This window comes from Eptatretus burgeri, chromosome 9 (assembly GCF_056783735.1).
Source record: "Eptatretus burgeri isolate ZD-2024b chromosome 9, Ebu_testis_v1, whole genome shotgun sequence".
In the NCBI taxonomy this organism is placed as follows: Eukaryota; Metazoa; Chordata; class Myxini; order Myxiniformes; family Myxinidae; genus Eptatretus; species Eptatretus burgeri.
In genome coordinates, this window is record NC_140969.1 from 31111037 (window position 1) to 31133110 (window position 22074).

At 44.6% G+C, this 22074-nt stretch overlaps 1 protein-coding gene across 2 annotated transcripts in view; it reads left to right on the forward strand.

Annotated features, from left to right (window-relative positions):
• Positions 1-3597: 3597 nt before the first annotated feature.
• The window catches only part of TMEM209 (transmembrane protein 209), a 78233-nt gene continuing 59756 nt past the window's right edge, over positions 3598-22074 (forward strand). Inside the window, exons 1-5 of one of the 2 annotated variants that reach the window (XR_015061529.1) lie at positions 3598-4225; positions 4707-4765; positions 9048-9161; positions 10135-10373; positions 14082-14283. Coding sequence is in view for 1 of the 2 variants with exons in the window: in XM_085894598.1 (XP_085750724.1) it covers positions 4005-4225; positions 4707-4765; positions 9048-9161; positions 10135-10373; positions 14082-14283 (835 nt within the window). In the remaining variant the exon portion in view is untranslated. The remainder of the gene's footprint in view (positions 4226-4706; positions 4766-9047; positions 9162-10134; positions 10374-14081; positions 14284-22074) is intronic. The other variant, XM_085894598.1, reaches the window with a different exon arrangement.

Genomic DNA, 22074 nt, shown 5'->3' on the forward strand with positions numbered 1-22074 from the left:
CGGCGATAAACGACCACTATGTGAAGCAGTGGAGTCGTCTTCCACCGAACACCTGGAATTTAGGTCGTGACTCTCGGACAACTCCGAAAGTTCACGGGTCCCTTAGCGGATCGTGGTCGCCAATATTTTGACAGCGTGAGGTAGGGTCCACTTGTCTAATTCCAATTTACCTAAGTACCTACGCCGTCCAACTACCCGGGAAACCACACCCTCGGCCGACTTTGTCCAAATTGAGTCGCTATCACCGACTCGGATCCGGTGTAACCGAGCGGAAGTTACCAAAGCCGCGCCGGACCAAATGAACAATTTACCAGCCCGAACGGCCTTACTGGTTCTCAAACACGAACTGTGCTGGGTCAATGATAGAAAGCACAACAACGAGCTGGTACATTGAACAATTGGGGGTTTATTTATAATGGGGCAGGGGAGCACAAAAAGAGCAGAGTTAAACCGACTATCAGAAATGCAATTTACAATGTCCAAGGCACTTAAACAATTGCTACTTATATACCGGGCCCACAGACACACACGCACACACCCAAAATTAATGGTGGCCGCGGCCTTTATTGAGGCCTTCAGCTCGGAAGGAAAGGCGAGCCGAAGGTCAGGATCTGGCGTGCACCTGTCCGCCTCGTGCGGTGTACGACGATCTGGTCGCGTGGCGGGACTCCAACCCACAGCTTTCACGCAGCGCTAAGCACCAGGGACCGTGCTCTCCAACCAGCTACGCACCAACAAACCAAGACCAAGGAGAAGACCAGAGTCGAGGATGACCCAGGACCAGACGAACCAGCCAGCACCAAGACCCGCGACCCCCAAGACGACCAAACTTCCCAGCCTGGCGTTCCTTTATATCTTTCTTGTCCGGGGTGAGAAAATCGCCATCTGAGGCGATCTCCACCCTCATTGGCTGGGGTGTCGTGGGAAAGTCGCTCTCTGTCACAATCTCCACCCTCATTGGCCGGGGTGTTGTGGGAAAGTCGCCCTTTGTGGCAATGTCCACCCTCATTGGCCGGGGTGTCGTGGGAAAGTTGCCCTCTGCGGCAATCTCAACCCTCATTGGCTGGGGTGTCGTGGAAAAGTCGCCCTCTGTGCGTGATTGGACAAGGGGTGGAGTCGGAGCTGAGGCGATGAAAATCTCCATCCATGTACGTGGTCGAACGCACGTGGGCAATGGTGTCAGTGTGCGAAGTGAAGTGAAGGAGATTTGTTGTAAAAAAAAACTAACTACAAAGAAACTTCGCAGCGCACACATGTAATTCCCGTTAGACACAGGTAGGGGACCCTAACCATAAACACATACTTATCGAAATAACTACGCTTAGGGACTGCTGTCTGTCTGTGTGCAATGGCTTCCAGATTCGTAACAATATAACAGGCTGATACTGGAATCCCCATCTTAAAAAAACTCTCAGCCAAATGTGCAAAAGGCCTCAACCTTTTATGTAGCATATCAGGAAAGCATATCAGGAAAGCCTCCTTTTCCTGTATAAAGCCCTCATCCACTCTAAATTTGATTACAGCAGTCAAGCCTTCTGGGACATGTCCAAAACCCAACCGTAAAAAGCTGTAAATCATCCAATCCAAGGCACTCTGTGTGTGTCTGGGCACCTTTAAAAGCACCCCGGTTTGTGCCCTCCTTGTGGAAGCCGGCGAGATGCCCCTGTCTCTTCGGTGGGAATGATCCATTTTGAAGTGCTGGGCTGAGAGCATTTTGTCTGGGAACAACCATCCAGGCAAAGCTTTGTTATCAAACTGTTGGGAGTTTCAAGCTCTCGGTGGAATCTTCCTCCCAACCTCCTTTCGGACTCGCTCGTGTGAGGGTGGCAAAAGAATTGGGTTCAGATTCTTTACCTGTAAATCCATCAAACAAAGAGGCAACGTGGTCCCCATGGACCCCAGGAACCCCTGATATACTGTACATCTATGGGGTAAAACTGACAGGGCCAACCTGGTTGTGACATGTAACCAGGCCACGGAATACAGTATATATCGACACGGTTTGGAGTCAATCCTTACACGTCCACACAGACGGCTCTGAGGGCTCTGCACTAGCGAGAAGAGCGGCTGCTTTTTTCCATTCTCGACGTCAAGGTGATCAAGTCCATTCGTCTTTCTGATCATCTTTCAGTATTCTCAGCTGAACTCTTTGCCATCGAAATGGCCCTCAAATGGATAATTGACTTCAACCCCCCTCAGCGCAGTTATATTTTCTGATTCGTTCTCTGTTCTGAAGGCGTTGGAGTCCCAGTCTGGATGTCGGTCGGTACGACCTGGTTCTTGAGGTTCTTCGCCTCATTAACACGGCTAATTGGAGGGGCAAGGTTGTCGACCTGTGTTGGATCCTTGTCCACGTCGATAGTGGAGGCAACGAGGCCTGTGACCCAAGTGGCCAAACCTGTACTCGATCCAGAATTTGTTACCCCAAGGTCCAATCCTTCTGCTCTCTCTTCTCTCTTTCTCTTTCTCTTTCTCTTTCTCTCTCTCTCATCTTATTAGGAGTCGACTTTTCCAAAAAAAAAAGAAGGCAATTTCAGTGGGAGACTTCCATTTAGAGGAGATGATGCCAGAAGGTGTACCCTTTGGTTGAATCCTCCGTCTCGTTTCCTCGACCCTCCTGAGAAGACCAGGCAATCCTCCACAGGCTCAGACTATTTACATGGGATTAGGGTGTCACCCAACGGGGCTCTGCGTGCAGTGTAAGGTCCCCAAAGATATGGAACATGTCTTCACACAATGCCATCGGTACAGAAGACCCATATCGAGACAAAAGCACCCTCGAATCTGCAAATCGTTGTTAAAATTTATTAAATAAACGGGTCAATCAATTTGGAGTCCCCGTTGTCGTGTGCTCCAGTCGAAGCGTTTAGGTGCGTGGCGTATGTAGAGCCTCACGACTCTGAAAGCGCCATTAAACACAAAAGAAGAAGCAGAAGAAGATCAGAATAATAATTCCGGAAATGACGTCATCGGCGTTTTTCAGGATGTAAATTTTTTTTCTCGAGTACGGACAACACGCGTGAGGTGTTTTGAAATATCATGATTGGTTTTGATTAACTTCGGTTGTATTACGTTATACGTGATAATGGCTTTATGTTATCCTCCATGAAAAATGTACCAATGGATTGGCGCAACTTTCGCGGAAGTAGTTTGGAGTGCGGTGAAAACAATATGACAACGAAAGCCAATGCATGCCATATTATTTTCGTGGTTCTTCCATTTTGTATCAACATATCGACGAGTTGAGTGATGACAGCAGACATCAACATGATCTTATTTTCACCAGGCTCCAAGTGATGACGACGACAACAAAAATCATCATCCATCATCTTCTTGGTGTTTATGGCCTCTTCGCACGCTTTCACCACTCCGAGTTCCTTCACCAGACCCAGTGCCAGTTCTTCCCCATTTCCAGTTCCAATCCCCTCCCAGTGCCAGTTCTTCCCCATTTCCAGTTCCAATCCCTTCCCAGTGCCAGTTCTTCCCCATTTCCAGTTCTAATCCCTCCCCAGTGCCAGTTCTTCCCCATTTCCAGTTCCAATCCCTCCTCGGTGCCAGTTCTTCCCCATTTCCAGTTCCAATCCCCTCCCAGTGCCAGTTCTTCCCCATTTCCACGCCCAATCCCTCCCAGTGCCAGTTCCTCCCCATTTCCAGTTCCAATCCCCTCCCAGTGCCAGTTCTTCCCCATTTCCAGTGCCAGTTCCTCCCCATTTCCAGTTCCAATCCCCTCCCAGTGCCAGTTCTTCCCCATTTCCAGTTCTAATCCCTCCCCAGTGCCAGTTCTTCCCCATTTCCAGTTCCAATCCCCTCCCAGTGCCAGTTCTTCCCCATTTCTACGCCCAACTCCCCTCCCCATTTCCACGCCCAATCCCCTCCCCAGTTCCTTCCCCATTTCCACGCCCACTTCTCAGCTGTCCAGTCTCAGCCCCAGGCCCGAGCGGTGTCCACGCCATAGTGGTTTGTTACATTTATTCCTTGAGTTCATTGTGGAAGACTTCATCCTCATGAAGCTCAGGAGTATCGCCGCGAGTCCCTTCTCACGGGGGATGACGCAGACACGCGTGTCGCGGCTGCAGGACGCCGTGCAGGTGCGGGCGCAGCGCCGAAGCCCCGGGATGACCGTGTTGGCGGAGTATCGGGCGGGACAGTTGGCGAGGCGTCGCGGTTTGTTCCTGGCTGGTGGTTTGCTGAGCCTCGCAGCCGCGGCTCTGTGCGGACTCGAGTTGTGAGTTTTTATCCTTATCTCGGACCCCATTTGTAACCTCACCGAGGCTCGGCCTTCACCTCACACGCTCTCACTGCCTCCATTGTTTCTTATACCCTCTTCACTTTCAATGGAATTTATTTTTATTTTGTTGATGTAACAACATTATGGAATCTCTACGTCAGATGTTCATGCTGCTACGACGATAAATGTCATTTGTTGTGCGTGATGTTAAAATTGGGGGCTTTGTATATCATCTATTTATTACGTACGCAAATTTTTCCTCTCCCCTAATTTTCTCCTCGCTCCCAAACTTGTTTCCCTTCTCTCTACGACTGCAATGTTTTGTCGCAAACCCTCCATTCCATTCGGTCCTCATCTATCCAACATGCTGAGGGAACGTGGCACAGAAATTGTTGTTGAGGGAGCGTGGCACAGAAATGGAGACTTTTATTTTTCATCTCGGATGTGGTTTGAATACTGCTTTCATCTTTTTGTGCAGGTCGAGTCACGTGATGTCGGTGCATTTTGGCTCGTATTACTTCATCATCTATTACATTGGTGAGTTAAACTTTGAAATAATACAGCCCCTCCCCCTCTCCTCACCCCCTCTTCTCCCTCCCCTTTCCCACTCCCTATCAAAACTTCCAAAAGCCTGATGTTGCTTTAACAGTCGAGGTGGCTGGCTTAAGATCTTCGGGTCTTGAGTTAAAGCCCCTGTCCGACCGTTGAATTAACAGCAGATGGGTTGACTTAGCCTCCAATCCTTCCAAGGTTGGCAAATGAGTACGAGCTAACTGGTAACAGGGGCACCACATCAGCGGTACAGTCGTGCCCCATCAGGAATTTGTAATTTGTTCACGGTGCTGGGGATAACTCACCTCATCTTCAAGAAGGACGTTAATGTCCACCAACTAATACCGGCAGAAGATATTCCTGTTTAATGTCCATCTGTGGGACGACGCACGCATTGATAAACTACCGCACTTGTGAAACACCGGGATTGTAGTTTATAGCTTGGTCAAGATTTGAACCCAGGCTGGACAGCTTATAGGCCAGTGTGCGTACCTCAACCTTAGGCCATTCTGTCAACCCGTCCTTATCCCCACACTTCAAACTAGAAGGGCACTCGGTAGAGCGCATACCTCTGCCACGCATTGCCTGATCCACGAGAACATATCAGGCCCAATACATTTTTGAAATATGTTATACAGTCAACCCTCGCCGTCCGCGATTCATGTATCTGCGCTTACATTTTAGACACCCTTCCTCTCTGTCCACGCCGATACCCCGATCATTTATTCCATGGATACGCATCCATGGAATAAATGATCTCCTCCCACCTCAAACTCCTTAGGTTTTCATAAGTATTTTAACACTTTGACTGTTTGGATAATAATTTTCCTTCATTCAACATTACCAGTTGAAACATAACTGTACTGTATCGCCGTAAAATATAAAAATTTGCCTTCTGTGTCTTCCAGGAACATCCTCCAATCGCATACAAAATATACCCCTCCCACCCTGAACACGTTCGTATTTCATGTTTATATCTTTCCAAAACGAAGTTTTTGCGAGATATGTTAGTCAGCTTGTATGTTTTTTTTTTTGTTTTTTTTTTTTGTCTGTAATCACGTATAAAAAATTCTGCAGAGCACAGTTATCATTGGAATTTTTTGTAACTTCGCATATCAGAGGCCTATAGAGGTCCCTTTCAGCGCAAAAAAATTTGAAGGTCAAGGTCAAAGGTCAAGGTCACTTTGTCGCAAATCAGGGGAGTCGACGAAACCCTTATTTTTTGAGTAATTTTGATCGGATCGTCTTCAAACTTCATAGGAATATAGTTCATGGTCTGGCGCTCAGCTGATTAATTTTTGGTGGCGATTGGCCTTGACCTTCATGGTTAGCGCCTGAGGTCAAACATGTTTGACCCCAAGGTCAAATTTTCAAGTTTTAGGAACCATATCATGTCGTACCTCAAATTGAGCACCTTTATGACTGCTTTCTAGATATGTCAAGCTTGAGACATTATGACGTCATTTGGTGACGTTATGAGGCAAAAGCATATTTTTCATGGTTATTCTGTAGAACGATTCTCATCGGAATCTCTCGTAGGCAGATATTCCTCAAGGAGTTCCTCCTAGTGGATAGCAGCTCTGTTCACCTCAGTGTGACCTTAAAGAAGTCACACGTGGTGACCTTTTTTTTTTTTTTTAACACTTTCAATGTTTGGATAACAATATTTTCCTTCATTTAGCATTACGTGTTAAATTATAATTGTACCGTCTCGCTGGAAAAATATAACAATTTGAAAATTTACATTCTGCGTGTTCCAGCATCTTCCTAACCATCACATCATTGTCTTCTGGCTGCGTGGCGGTTGGTGAGGTGCGGTATTTTATTGTGATAATACTTTGTGTTCTGTTTATTTAATCATGGGTCCAAAACGTCCATTAAGTAGTATCTGCTGAAGAGCAGAATATGGGACATTTTCACAAAAGCGGGTCAGGTAACGGTAAAGACTGTCCAGGAATTTTTATCAAGCATATATTGCCCAGTTAGTGCAGAGGCCTTATGGTGATCCTGCGTTGCTGACATCATTTGAACATTTTTCTAGGCCTTATAAGGGGTTCAAGCACTATTTCGAGAATATCAAAGAAAGTTGATTTTTGAGTTTGTTCTTTACCGTTACCTGACCCGCTTTTGTGAAAATGTCCCATATAAAAATAAAAGTGAAGAAAGTGATGACAGTGGAAAAAGTGAAAATATTAGATGGACTTGAGAGTGGTACACTTGTTACTGTGTTGGTGCAAGACTACAACATCAATGAGTCCACTATGAGTGACATTCGTAAATGTAACGATAAAATTAGGGCTCGTGCCAACTCTGGTGGAAATATTTCCTCCAAAGTAGCATCATTAAGTCGCAGAGATCCATACATTGAAAAAATGGAAAAACTATTGAATGTATGGTTGAAAGATGAATATAAAAAAATATACATGCCGACTGGTGTCCCTTGCACTCGACATAAGGCCCTCACAATTTATAGCGACTTGAAACGAGAAGTATTTACAGTAAGCAGTGGATGGTTTGAACATTAAAAAAAAACGTTTTAATCTGAAGATCATGGGTGAGTCGGCATCAGCCAATCATGAAGCAGCTGCTGCATTTCCTGGCAAGTTAGACACTTGTAGAAGAGAAGGACTACTTGCTGCAGCAAGTTTTCAACACTGATGAGACTGGGCTCTTCTGGAAGAAGATGCCCAAAAGGACTTTTACATCAAAAGATGAAAAAATGGCTTTTTTCCTGTCTGTGTCACAAGTGTCATGTCTGTTCAGAAAAGCCTTCTTATTGATGGTAAATGTTACTTATTTTATCTTATTCTACTCAATTCTTATTTCTCAATGAAATGTCTTTTAAAAAAAAAAATTATATTTTGAAATTTATTTATGATTTTTGGACTTATTTTGGGAGGCTGGAACGTATCTTATTGATTTGCATGTTATAAACTGTTCGCCGTTCGTGGAACTTTAGAGGAACGTAACCCCAGCGGACGGCGAGGGTTTACTGTATATCATTTTTGGTCCTATCAATGGTGAAGAATCACTTTAAAAATTAAATAACTCGTATCCAAATCTGTATCCGGATCTTCACCAAAATCAAATCAATTTGTCCTTCCCACACACCCGTGTCCACCAAGTTTCATCCGAATCCGTCCACAACTTTTTGAGATATCCTACACAAACAAACAGACAGAAAGGGGTGAAAACATAACCTCCTTCACCTTCGGTGGCGGAGGTAAAAATGGGGATATTATAGTCTGTCCGTCCGTCCGTCATGCTATCCCCAAAACGGTTGTGCAGTAATTCACCAAACTTGGCAATTATAATCACTACATGGCAAGAGGGTGCCAGAGCAGTATCGTTTTTGGCCCCACCCCCTGGGGCCCTGTGGTGGGGTCAAAAGGTCAAAATCCAAAAAATGCAATTACTGCACATTTTGAAATGAAATTTTGTATATACGATCAACATTGCGGGCCGATTGAAATATTCAACGATTGTTGTTTTTTTTTGTTTTTTTTGACCTCCCATTCATGCCTCAGGGAGTGGCGACTTAGGATCACAGGGGTCCAAACAAGACTTATTTTAACTCATAATATTAAATTGGGTTGATGTTGGTGGAACGTTTTATCATCTTTCAACTTTGCTTTAGATGAGAAGCGTGGGGATTTGTGATGGCACGCCATGGACTTCGCTCCAGCTTCATTCACATGTGTTTTATTCAAATAAAGGGTTAGACTTTTCTGTGTTGGGATGGGGGAGGGTGGTCAGATTTATTCTAAGCCTTCCAAGTGTTGTATTTGCATCAAAGGGGAAATAATTCTGTCTCCCCTCCCCCAACTTCCCAAATAGCATTTGTTAATGTACATTGTATTTGGACTATGGTGCTTAAAGGTGATTTATATTTCCTTTTAATGATTTACAAGATTTTTTATTCTTAATTGCTGTTCAGAGAACTACATCACTTTCATTTGACCAATAAGTATGTTCTTTAACATGTAAACATCCAGCAGTGCCATTTGTTTGGCTGCATAGATTATACCTCCACCCCTCCCCCCCAGCCTTTTTCGGCACCCCTTCAAAATAAAACTGCATTTTCTGAGGCTTATAAGGTAGCTCGTACTTAAATCACATTAGGCGGAAGTGATTGAGGGACAACAATGTATTGACTGATGACAAACATCTCAGGCAATTTTCATACAATCTCTACTGATTACTGGGTAAATGTATGCCACACAGTGAAATGTTTGTTTGCATTCTTTCTTGTGCCTTTCTGGTCCAGTGTGTGCTTTAGCTACATTATTTCTTGCCAACACTGCATTCGATTTCTGGAGGTATTTCCGCTGCTCGAGTCCAATCGTCGGCGGCCCATATTCCCCTCATGGCACTACAGCAGGTGAGAACCACGGTTTTCTGTTATTGCATTCATTTCTTTTATTGTGCAGTGCTTGAACCAGGTTGTGTTTGAATGTTAAATGATATTGCATTTGGATACAAAGCACTATAGTGACGTTGGGCTAATGTTCGGTTGACGTTTTGACGCGTCATTTGTCCACCATCAAAAATTTAAGGCCGCCGAAAAGCGGAATTGCCTGTCAGAGACTGGACATAGGCTCTCTGGTTAATAGTAGGTCCACTACCGCTTTCCCTTTTATGTTCAATGCACGACCCTTAAATTCTCTCTCCATGCACCCCAATGACGTGACATTATCCTCTCGCCTTTCTATTTACATCCTTTTCCATTCCTTCCCTTTTTGGAGTATATGCAAGCGGTGGATGGCTTTTACTTTGGGAACAACTAAAATGGATGTGGACTGACAGGATGGCCTAGAGCTCTACACACTCACCTAAGCTGTCTCGTCTGAATTTGAATTCCGACCCAGCTATAAACTGTCATCCTGGTGTTACACAGGCAGGGTGATTCATCATTGTGTGTGCTCTCCCCTCGATGGATGTTAAGTGAGCCAGTAGTTTGTGGACGTTAAAGATCGTACAGTATTCTTTGTGAAGAGTAGTCAAGCAATCGCCGGTACTCTGGCCCAGAAAATTCAAAATTCTCTTCCTAACCTTACATTCCCTTTGTCCAAAGGGAACAAAGTGCAAAACGGTCAACCCCCCAAGGGGGTTGCTATGCCCCTTATCTGGGCATGCACATTAGTAGTGGAGTAGTATTAGTCGTAGTAAAATCGATGGAGATGCACAATTTTATTATTATTTATTTATTTTGGTCTTTTGGGTTGAATTAATTAATGTATGGTGAATAACATCTGTCCCAATGTCATGCATGCATTGTTTGTCTACCATGTGATAGTTTATCAATTGCAAGCTGGTGTCATCATTTTCACAAACTCTCTTTTTCTATCCCAAAGAGAGTAGTCCTTCCAGTCAATTGCTGAGCAGCCATTCAAGTCCACGATCGCCAGCTAGTCAGGGACAGAGCGTGCTTTGTTACAGCCCTGGTCGACCACTCAGCCCTCCTCGGTTATCACCAAACTCTTTGGAAACAACTTACCACCTACCCACACAGATAACACCACCTGCATCTACGCCTGGACATGCTACAAGATTGTCACCTCCCAGCACCTTTACTCAACTACCGTGTGCACAGGTGGGATATCTAAAAGGTCGTTTGTTTCAAATGACCGGGAACACGATTTGCATTTGGAACATTCCACACCAAGCCATTTCACTGGAAGTCGATTTTTGTCCACAACTTGTTTGATCTCAAAATATGTTTGATATATTTTTAGTTATCAGTTTCAAATGCAAATCTCAGCTCTGTTGCTTTTTGGGTTGTTTGTGAAGAGAGTGTTCAGAATTTACAAAATGGCCTGTAACTTTTTAATTTTTTTCTCACAGAAAGAATCATTTAATGCATTATTTGTCTAAGACTCACTTGGGAGCAAATAGGCAGCTCGACACTCAATATAGTATTTTCAACAATATATGTGCAAAAACCATTTGTATTTGTGCCAATGGGTAGAAAACCAGGACGTTGAGGTTATTGATTAGCAGGATAAATGGTATGTTGTAAAGGTGCTGTAAACTTGTTTTTGTATACAAAATTAAGGCTCGTGGAAGAGCGAGAACACGAACAGATCAGGATGCAATCTAACTAAAGGAACAACAGAAAGAGAGAGAGGAGGGGACACCAACAGCAGGGTTGAGGGACAAAATAGAGGGAGACTTGACAACAAGAGATGTGGGTAAGAAAATGAGGGTCAGAGGGGTGGACAATATGGATACAGAACGAAACTCTCAGGAGGGGAAATTTGGAAGGAAGGATGGGCTTGGGGCGGAGGGTGTTAATGGGGGTCGAAAATATGGTTTTGGATGGGGGATGATCTGAGATGGTGATGAACAGCTGTCTTGAAAACCTGGACTTAAGAATGAGATGGAAGTGAATACGGAAGTTGGTTTCACAGGTGGAAAAAAAGAGGAACGAAAGAGTGGAGTTGAGCAGTGATTATGTGCTTGCATAAAGACAGAAAAAGAAACAGAGTAAACAAGAAAAAGAGCAAGTAGCTATTGCAGACCCTCGCCAGGACTTTTGTGTGGTGTTTGTGTAGTTTTTTGTGGCATGTGTTATGTAATTAATGAGACATAACTAGAACTGCCACTTTATAACTGCTGGCAGTGATGACCAGGTACCAAGATGTCCCGCTTTGATCGGACACCTGACCCTGACCCATGACATTTCTTTTGTTATTATTCAATTGAATTTAGAATGGGATTAAAATATATTGCATTGAAATCAAATGGAAGACCAAATAGGGACAGTCTTACATTGGAGTAATCAGAAGGAACCTAAACAAGAAAAAAGCAAAGATGAAGTCATCAGGAGGAACCTGGATATGATTCACCTTTCAGCTGCTACTCCTCTACTCTCAAACCCATCCAGGCACAGCCATGTGAGCCTTGTTCACAAAAAAAAAATAATTCTGGCTATAAAATCACATGACCGATGAAATCATCAAAAAAATTTTCTGTGGACCTTTTATCCCTAGATGATCCTCAAAATTTCTCATACTGATCAGATGTAGCGTTCTACATATGCAATTATGACGTCATAATGAAGGCACCTATGATGCCATGACAAATCACACTTATTCCCCATTGAGGATTACTTGCTATGTGGCAAATTTCAATTTTTCCCTTGGTGTGGTTTCAGATGCAGAGGTCCAAAGTTTTTCCGTTTTTCCAACATGGCTGCCACACCACGTGACCTATGACATCATAATTATCAATAGAACATTGCACATGAGTAGTCGCTCCTGTGGTGAAAATGTCTCAATCCGACAAGTGGTTGCGGAGAAAAACACTAAAGTTCTGTGCAGACAAACAAACAAACGGACCAGCAAGGGTAACTAGAACGACATAGAGTAGAGTGCATGGCTCTGCCAGGCTGAACAGTTTACGTTTTGTATCCCACTGATAGGCAGGATCTGGATCTGGACATAAACCAAAATTGAATCGGCTTGTCACCTAACCAACTAATCCACCAAGTTTTGTCACAACTCGTCCACAACGTATTGAAATATCTTTCTATATATCATTTTTGGTTCCATTTCTCAATGGTGAACAATTACTTGGGAATAAAAAAAATTCCCAAGAAGTAATTCCCTTTTCAAGGGCTTTGGAACAGATCAAATTGCCTTCCCTTGGATGAGACGATTGGCCGCTTTCACGATAAACTCAGAGGTCTCAAATACTTTCGGAATCCTTTTAACATGAGTTCTTCTTAAGTACTGTCAGAATTTGTGGTTTGATTGTATAAGCTGGCATACAAAACTTCTTTCGGTTGGTTAGTGGGACGAGGGGAGGAAACGTAATCGAGCAGGAAAGGTGGTTTGGTTCGGAAAGAATAATTGCGGGTGGGTAATAAAGATATTGGGGATGACAAGAGATGACGGTACACTGCTTGGTTGAAGCCCAGACCAGCTTCTGAAAGGTGGTACCAATGACTGGAGAAGCAAAGAATAAGAGTTGTTGGCAGTCAGCCTGGGTTTTGGAAGTTTAACGAGGAGGGGCTTACTGGAAGATGGCATGCATCCTAGAGTATATAGAAAAGGAAGGACGACAGACAGCAGAGGTAGTAATATTGGAGAAGCGGCAGTAAAAAACAGAGAAACCACCGACCTTCCTGCAATGTGAAAGCAGCAGACCTTGTGCTCATCAAGGGAAAGTCCAATAATTTTGAGAGCTTTAGATTCCACTGAATCCAGAAGAAACAGATGTGATGCTGGGGCTTCAGGCTATAGCAAAGATCAGTACTCCATTGCACTATGGATAAAGGCTTTGTTTGTACACTGTAAGTAGTTCTGATTTTCAAGGAAAGACTGATTGATAGAAGATGCTCAGTCTGTGGCTAGCTTTGGAGATCGGCTTTGCTATCTGATTGGTCCAGAAATGGTTGTGGTTGATGGTGAGGCCTACAACTCCAAGAGACTGAATCTCTTCCAGTGGATGACCAAGGAAATGGATAGGAGGTGAGAATCAATCAGGAGCGATAGGGTGAGACTGAGATTGTCCATGTTTGAAGGACATGTTCCATTTTTCAGACCAGAGTCCAATCATTTCCAGATCAGCAGAGAGAGATGCAGCTGCTTTCTGCTGAACAGAGGGATGGGAGTACTGTACGACACAATGTGGAGTCATCTACAAAAGGGAAGAGAGGGATCTTCATAGCTCTTTATTGTTTCCTCTCATTGTAATTCACTACTGGTTGGTGTGCTCAAACGAGGAGAAAACGGCAGAGAGGCTTTACTACAGGATGAACAGAGCTTTAGAATAAACTAAAGGATAAACAAGCTAAAGCAGCAGGACAATTTTATTTGAAATGGACAAATGGTCCCCATGTGATGGTCTCAAATTATATGGCACTTTATCACCAAGGTTAACCAATGAAAATTATCTTATCCTTGCTTTAAAAATGTTGCTGTCTGGCTCACTTCTGGTGCACTTGTCAATGCTCAAATATTCCTTGGCAGCACCTTCTTTACCATTCCACATAAATGGGTTGGTTTGTTTATATGGCATTCCCATCTGCTTACCCGGCTCTTCAAGTGACGAACCCAGGTTATAATCCCATATATCACACGTGTTTGTTTATTCTTTAACAAGCGTGGTTTTTCACGTGAAAGTACAATAACATAGACAAATATTTTTGTCCTGCATGTGATTTTTGTAACCCCTTATATACAAGTACAAGCTCCTCAATGTGCCTTTCAACAAAAAAGTGATGGATGCTGTGATAAAAGTTAAGTTGAGATTTTTGGGGTGATTTAACTCATTGGAGCACTTGTTTGTGTACCAGGCAGCCAATTCCAGCCCACCCTTCAACACCAGCTTGACATCCTTACCATGGTCTGAGCAGCAGGATCCATCCTCTGTGTTAAGATTCCGCCAGAGCTGCTCACCCTCAATGTGTAACTCCACAGAGATGATCAACAATGTTAACATGGACCACAATTACCACCAGAGCAATTCTGGTTTGGAAGAAGATTGGTCTTGGCTGGGTTTGTAGTAATCCTGTTTGTGATTGTTTTTTATATTTTTTACTTTTTGAGGAATTTGAGGTTTATTCCATGATTTGCCCCAACACAAGTAGTTATTCATTTTACTGTGTGAACCCTTGGTTGATGATGTGAGAACTATTTTTTTTCTAACATTCCTTTTTCTATCTAAAATGATATTAAAATCCTGTTGCGCAACAAAACATTAATGCATTGTCAGGTTCAAAATACCTTTTTGGTCTATCTACAGCATTGAGCCCCAGAGCAAATTGGCTTGCTGCCCTGCTAACGGCACAAGCCTCACACTTGTCTGCAGCAGATATTTAATGCCTGTGCTGCCTAAAAGCTATTGCGAAATTGCTTCACGAATATGGTTCAGTCATTCTTTGGCCATCATATCTGGAAAGACTTGCACAACACCACATACTCTACATGCTTTAAGAGGGACCGGCAAGTATGTTTACAAAGTTAGAGTGCTGGAAATACAAAAATGCCATTTAAAATGGTCAAATAGCAAACTAAAGTGTCCATATCAGGGGTTTCCTTAGAAGCCTGTTACTGGTGACCCGCAGCCATCTACTCAGAGAAAAAATGTCAAAGGTCGCCGCCTACTTCAGCGCCGATTTTTCGATTTTTTTTTTTTATTTTTTTTTGGTCACCACGAAATCTCTACACCCCCTGTTTTGAAATCTAAGACGAAAACACATGAGTATTTCAATAAAAGCGGGCTTACTTTTACTGTTAGTACTCTCGCCAGGTCTAGCACAACACTGACCTAAAAATAACACAAGCAGCTAAAACACGCCTCCTGCAATAGAGAGTTCTCTGCTTTAGCCTCGTTTTGGACTGTTGGCCTGATACCCTGATACCATACAGCAATGACCTCAAGAAAATAAACTTTGTAGGCCTCGCAGTTTCGGTGCCAAAACGATGGCATCGAAACGAAAATCCCTGTTTGACTTTGGATTTTCGAAGAAGTCCAAAGACATGGGAGGTAAGCTTCTGGCCATCAGTAATGGGTCTAAACTTGCACTCTCGCGAGTGCGACGTTGTTGTTGTTTCACGAAACACGTGTTTCACCTCATCCATTTTGAGCTTTTGTCAAGTGATGCGGCTCCAAAATACACGGTCACCCGTTGTGCCTTTTTAATTTATAAAGTAATTAGCCTATAAGCTTAAAGCAGCTTTTGTACATGTTATTATTCGTGGTTATTTGCACTGAAAATCTCCGTTTTTTCACTGAAGTGAAGGCCAAGTATGAGCAGCTGTGAACTGGCCAACTGAATACTGGTACCGCAGGTACATGCATGTACCATAGACTTGCGAGCTTTTCTTGACGGTATAACAACACGATATTGGCGGATAATGTAAGGTGGAAGTTTAACAAAATTGAGATTGTGACTGTGACGCAGTATTCACACTTAGACTGTTTGATTGGTTGACTGATTGAACTGGATATGGTTTCCTGATTGGAATATGGTTTCCTTAATGAATGCTAGTTCATCTACACTATTATTATGAAACACACTTACTTCAGATTGCTCACTGTACTCCACCATGTGCAGTATCATCTCCCTATTAAGAACTAAGGTATGGCCCAAATGTTGCTAAAATGCCTCTTTTTTAAAGTGCTTAGATACTCCATCTTCCAGACACCTTGGTGTGCCCTAAACCATGGCCTTAAATTAATGAACCCTGTTTAAAAGCTGCTTGAACCAACTATACAGTATAGCTGAATGGATATGGTTTCCTGATTGGAATATGGTTTCCTTAATGAATGCTAGTTCATCTACACTATTATTATGAAACACACTTACTTCAGATTGCTCACTGTACTCCACCATGTGCAGTATCATCTCCCTATTAAGAACTAAGGTATGGCCCAAATGTTGCTAAAATGCCTCTTTTTTAAAGTGCTTAGATACTCCATCTTCCAGACACCTTGGTGTGCCCTAAACCATGGCCTTAAATTAATGAACCCTGTTTAAAAGCTGCTTGAACCAACTATACAGTATAGCTGAATTTCAGTCAACCAGTCAGTCAGTCATTATGTTAATGCAACTACAACCAGTATAGGCCTAACCACCTGTTTTTGTGGAGTTTTCCACCCCAACAGCATGATAATATGAGAACTATTTCACGTCAGAAATCATGCTGGAATGCATCTCCAGCCATCTAGGATCCTCCGGCTTCCAGGGCCCACCTAGGGCCCTGGACCCCGGCCATAAAGCTGCGCTCGTGGTGATGGTAACCTGCTACTTTTTAATGGTAGCCACCTACTCCAAAAAATAAGGAAACACCTGCATATATTAATCCTTTGTCACCCTGCTTGTAATGTTTTAATTGAAAGGTCGATATTATCACAAAAGTATAAGTATACTGTGTTTATTTACTGATGGACTTGTAGGATAGCTTTAACTTATGAACGCTCTTCTGCGCTGTCTAGCTTGGGTTGGAATTCCAGATATAAACTGTCCTGGTAATTCACATGCAGGGCGATACATCAGTGTATGCACCATCCCTCGGATAAACCTTAAACTGGGTGTCCCATCTGCTGGCATTAGTTGGTGAATGTTAAGGACCCCATGCTCTATAGAGCATGGTAGATAATGTGAATTACATATCCATGCGCATGTAAAATGCAGTTTGTTTATAAATCCTGTATTTGTACATTATTCAGGATTGAAAATTCGGTCCAAAACCAAAATTACGTGGATTGTAATCAAAAAGTACTTTTCTTTCAAAATGTTTTTTGAATGTACATGAACTCGGCAATCCTTTTGATTTTACAAAAGTTTTCTTTTGGCAGTTTATAGTAGACTGCAGCCTCAATTGCTCCTGAAGAAACCATGCATTACCTCATTTCCTCTGCATGAGCTGTAATCAAAACGTACCTTTATTTCATGACAGAAGATGTGTTGTTCAGTCTTCAAATTTACAACAGACCTGAAGCTTAAGGTCATATGCCTGAAGCCTATAAGTATGTCTCGACCAAAATGGCCGTTGTCTGATTTGATATATATATATATATATATATATATATATATATATATATATATATATATATATATATATATATTGTTGTAGATTTCCGCCCGTCCGTCATACGGACGACTGCCTTACCCCAATTGCGGCCACGTGCGCCCACCGAACGAGCAATCTAGTCGCGGCTTCCGGGTCAACGCCGAAACCCAGCTACGGGTGTTTTTAACACACCATAAACCAGCCAACTCTTCTATCCACACGCTACAGGGTCGATCGCCGAATTGTCGATGTACCTAATTATTCGCGTGGAGAGAAATGCCGGGAGTTTATACCTCAACGGGACCTGCACAAAAACGAGCCGCTTAAGAAGCTCTTTCCGTAGGCGATTGCCGAGCGGTTTTATATCGCCAAGTCCCGTCGGACCAGATGTACGTTTTATCGGCTTATAATCAGCCAGTTAATTATGCCGAACACATCATGGCAGTCAATGCCAGAAAGTGACACAACGAGCAGGTGACATTCAACAATGGGGACATTTATTTGTACACGGCACGTAAGCAGTCAATGGGGGGATGGGGACAGGACACGAGCAAAAAGCCTACAGCCGATTTCTATCATGTAATGTACAGGCATTTAACAGTTTTGTACAGGCAATGTACATTACATGTACAATGTTTTGTACATGTAATGTACAGGCATTTAACAGAATTCATGCTCTGAATTCGCCTTCATTGCATCCATCAAGAATTGTGTTAAATCGTATATCTGACCTAAAACTTTTAAAAACCACAGTTTGCCATGGATGCTCGCTTTCCATCAACCATTCTTTTTTTCCAACTTCAGTGCCAACTCACCCCCCTCACCCCTCACTCTCACTCTCAAAGCAACCATCCCACTCTTCTCCCTCCAAGCCTCCCTCTCACCTCTTTCAAAAATTCCCCCCTCACCTTTCTCCCACCTTTCATCCCCCTCACTCTTCCTTCTCTAAGTTGCCCCCCTCTCATCCACCAACCTGCCTCCCTCCACTGCCCTCTCACCTCCATCTCTTCACTCCACCTCCTCAAATCCTCAACTGCCATCTTCCTTGTCTCTTGTCCCCCCTCTCTCACAGCACCACAGAGCCTTTTCTCCTCCTCATTCGGCCCCCTCCCCTCGCTATTCTGCAATACCCCACACTCCTTCAGCAACCCTCCTTACCTCCCCCCTCGTCCCTCGTCCGACCCTCCCCCGCCCCCTCCACCTCCTGCACCAAAGCCTCCTCCCCTACCTCTTCATTAAAAGTGTGGACCTCAAATATCCGGGGCCTTCGCTCAAACCTTTCAGATCTTTCCATGCAGGTTGCCACTGACAAACCAGACATTATCTGCCTAACAGAAACTTTCCTCTCCCACGGCGTGTCTGACTCCCAAGTATCTCTCCCTGGTTACTCCCTCTTACGGTATGACAGACCTGAGCCTCGTCCTGGTGGAGGTGTTGCTCTCTTCATCAAAGACTCTATTCCTCACTCTCCTGCACTGCTCTCACTCCCCCACACCCCCAGGAATACCTCTGGCTTCGGCTTCCCCTCCACTCCCACCTCATGTTTATATGTGTACTGTACCGTCCACCGAACAGTGATGACTCCATCTACACCTCACTCTCCGAAAACATGGACCATCTTCTATCTTCTCATCCAAACTCTCTCTTCCTCTTATGTGGCGACTTCAATTGTCATCATGCCAGTTGGCTAGGTGTGGGTACCTCTCTCACCTGCCATGGGACATCAGCAAAAGCTTTCTGTGACTCATTGGGACTGACTCAATCGGTCCAACTTCCCGACCCGGATCTCAACCAATGGTACTCCATCTCTTCTGGATCTGATTTTGACAAATTTCCCTGACAATATCTGCTGCTCTTCCTTCGCTCCAATTGGTTCTTCTGACCACGTCCTTATTAAAGTGGACATCTCTCTGGCTGTTATCAGAGAACCACCTCACCGCCGTCGAGTCTGGCATTTCACTCAAGCCGACTGGCAGGACTGGTTTGAGCAGCCATCAAACTTACAGACTGGTCTCCTATCACTACTTTCTCAAACATCAACTCATCCTGGGAATTCTTTCAAAAGAAACTTGCTCTCCCTCATGCACAGATTTATCCCCTCTCGTGTTCAGTTGTCTTACCCTTCCTCCCGCCCTTGGTTTACTGAAGCTTGTGGCGAGGCAGTTGTCCTGAAACAACTTGCCTTTGCCTCATGGAAAGCAAACCCAACTGAGGAGCAATCTCAGTTCTTTCCACAAAGCTCGGAACAAGTGTGTATCTACCCTCAGGAGAGCCAGAAAACAACATCTTTCTCATCTCCAAGTCTGAACTCTCAAACCTCTCTCCCTCCTCAAAATCCTGGTGGCGTTTAATCAAATCTGTTTCTGGTGTATGTTCCCCCTCCATCCCCTCCCTTACCTCAAATGGCCGCACTGCTGATTCCACACGTGATAAAGCTGAATGTCTAAACTCGGTGTTTGCAGCTAAATCTTGTGTCCCAAACCCATCACTATCTCTACCCACTTTACCCAGTCGCACCCAACTGTCCCTGGACTCTGTATCCTTTTCTCCTGACAAGGTGGAGAGCTTGCTTTCAAACCTCGAGTCAGATTCTGCAACCGGTCCAGACGGCATCAGCCCACGTGTCCTCAAAGCCTGCTCTTCTGCTCTTGCTCACCCTCTCTCTGTTCTATTCACCCTCTCATTTTCCCAAGGTCATCTGCCATCTGCTTGGAAATCTGCTAACATCACTGCCCTGCATAAAAAAGGTGCAAAAACAGATCCCTGTAACTATAGACCAATCAGCCTTCTCCCAATCATCAGCAAGGTTATGGAATCCATCATCGCTTCAGACATGAAATCCTTCCTCTTCTCCAATGGCTTGATTTCCAATCATCAATTTGGTTTCAGACCAGGTCACTCTACCCTAGATATGCTGCTACTGCTCTCCCATCAATGGATGGAGGTCCTCAATGCCAGACAGGAAATCCGAGCCGTATCCCTGGACATATCACGTGCTTTGACACAGTCTGGCACCCTGCCCTACTCACCAAACTCTCTGCCCATGGTATTCAAGGCCATCTCCACTCATGGCTCGCAGACTTCCTCTCCTGTCGCAGTCAACGTGTGGCCCTAAATGGAGTTCTTTCATCCCCTCTTCCTGTGCAGGCTGGAGTTCCTCAAGGTAGCGTTCTGGGCCCTGTTCTTTTCTGGTTTTCATCAATGATCTCTCGGACTCTCTGGAAAATCCTCTATTTCTCTTTGCCGATGACTCAACCCTCTGCCGTACCATCTGTCATCCCTCAGACCGGCAAGCAGCAGCTTCTTCGCTCACTGCAGATCTGGATAAAATCACAAACTGGTCCAACACGTGGAACATGTCTTTCAATCCAGACAAATCTCACACTCTCACTATGTCTCTTGAAAGGACCGTTTACAAAACCCCCCATCCACTTTCTCAACAATCCTCTGGAAGAAGTCTTTTCTTTCAAGCTTCTGGGTCTCACTATCTGCCATGACCTTTCCTGGGAAAGTCACATTTCCAACCTTGCCTCAAAAGCCAGTCGCCGAATGGGAATCCTCCGTCGTGCAAAGTCCTTCCTCGGCCCTCTTGAGCTCCTGACCACTTACAAAGCTTTTGTCCGTAGCCTGATGGAGTACTGCTCTCCCCTCTGGGCTGGTGCTCCTGCCTCCCACCTTTCTCGACTTCACGCTGTCGAAACCAGGGCTTTTAAGATCATTGGCATCTCCCGCAATGAAGCTGAGTCTTTGGGCCTCTCACTCAATCACCGCAGGTTGGTCGGTGGTCTTTTTGTCTTCTACCGACTCCTCTCCATCCTTGCCCCCCTGCTCTCTCTGCGATTTGTCCCAACCACATTTCCACAGGGCGCTCAAGGTCCGCCAACAACCCCCTTCTGGTAAAACTACCAAAATCACGAATCACTGCTCATCTTCACTCTTTCATTCCTCTTTTTTCCCGCCTTTGGAATAAACTTCCTCACTCTATTCTTTCCCATTCTTCCCTTCAGGCTTTCAAAACAGCTGTTCACCACCACCTCTTATCTTCCCCCATCCAAATCCTCGATCTTTTCTACCCCCGATAATCCACCCAAGCCCACTTCCTTCAATTCTCCTGCTTTCCTTCCTGAAAGTCCCTTTAATGTCCATCTTCCCCTCGCCATGTTCCCCGTCCCATCCCCATCCCTCTCCCTTCCACAGTTCACCTGTGTCTGTTCCCCAATGTTTTGTCCCTTCCACTCCCGCCCCTCTTGTCTCATGCCTCCTTGCTGTGAGTTGTGTGTTAGCTCTCATACGAGCCTCGACCAAGGTATACAAAAAAAAAAAAAAAAAAAAAAAAAAAAAAAAAAAAAGTTTGTTACTTACGGACAAGGCGCCACACACTTTCATGCAAAAACCCCAGAAAGAAAGAACAGGCTCGTAAGCCTTTATTATTTGCTTGGAGCCGGGATGACCGAAGGGGCTCCGAGAGACTGAGCGGGCTACCTGGCCACCCTCGTGGTGACTCCCTGGGTCCTGGTTCGGCGACCCTCGATGTCTGTGCCCGGACCCCGAGCTCCGACTGGCTCCCTTGGTCGTCCGGCCTCCAGTGCGGCCTGGTCTAGCCGACGACACTTTGGAGGAGTGAATGGCTCACGACTCAGGCCGCCTGGTCGTGCCGGCGAACCCCCAGTGAACCAACTGCCCGAACTCCTAACTCTCCAGCTCTCGTTGGGGCGACTCTCCACTCCCAACTCTCCGGACTTCGAGCTCCCCACACCAGCTCAACTCTGG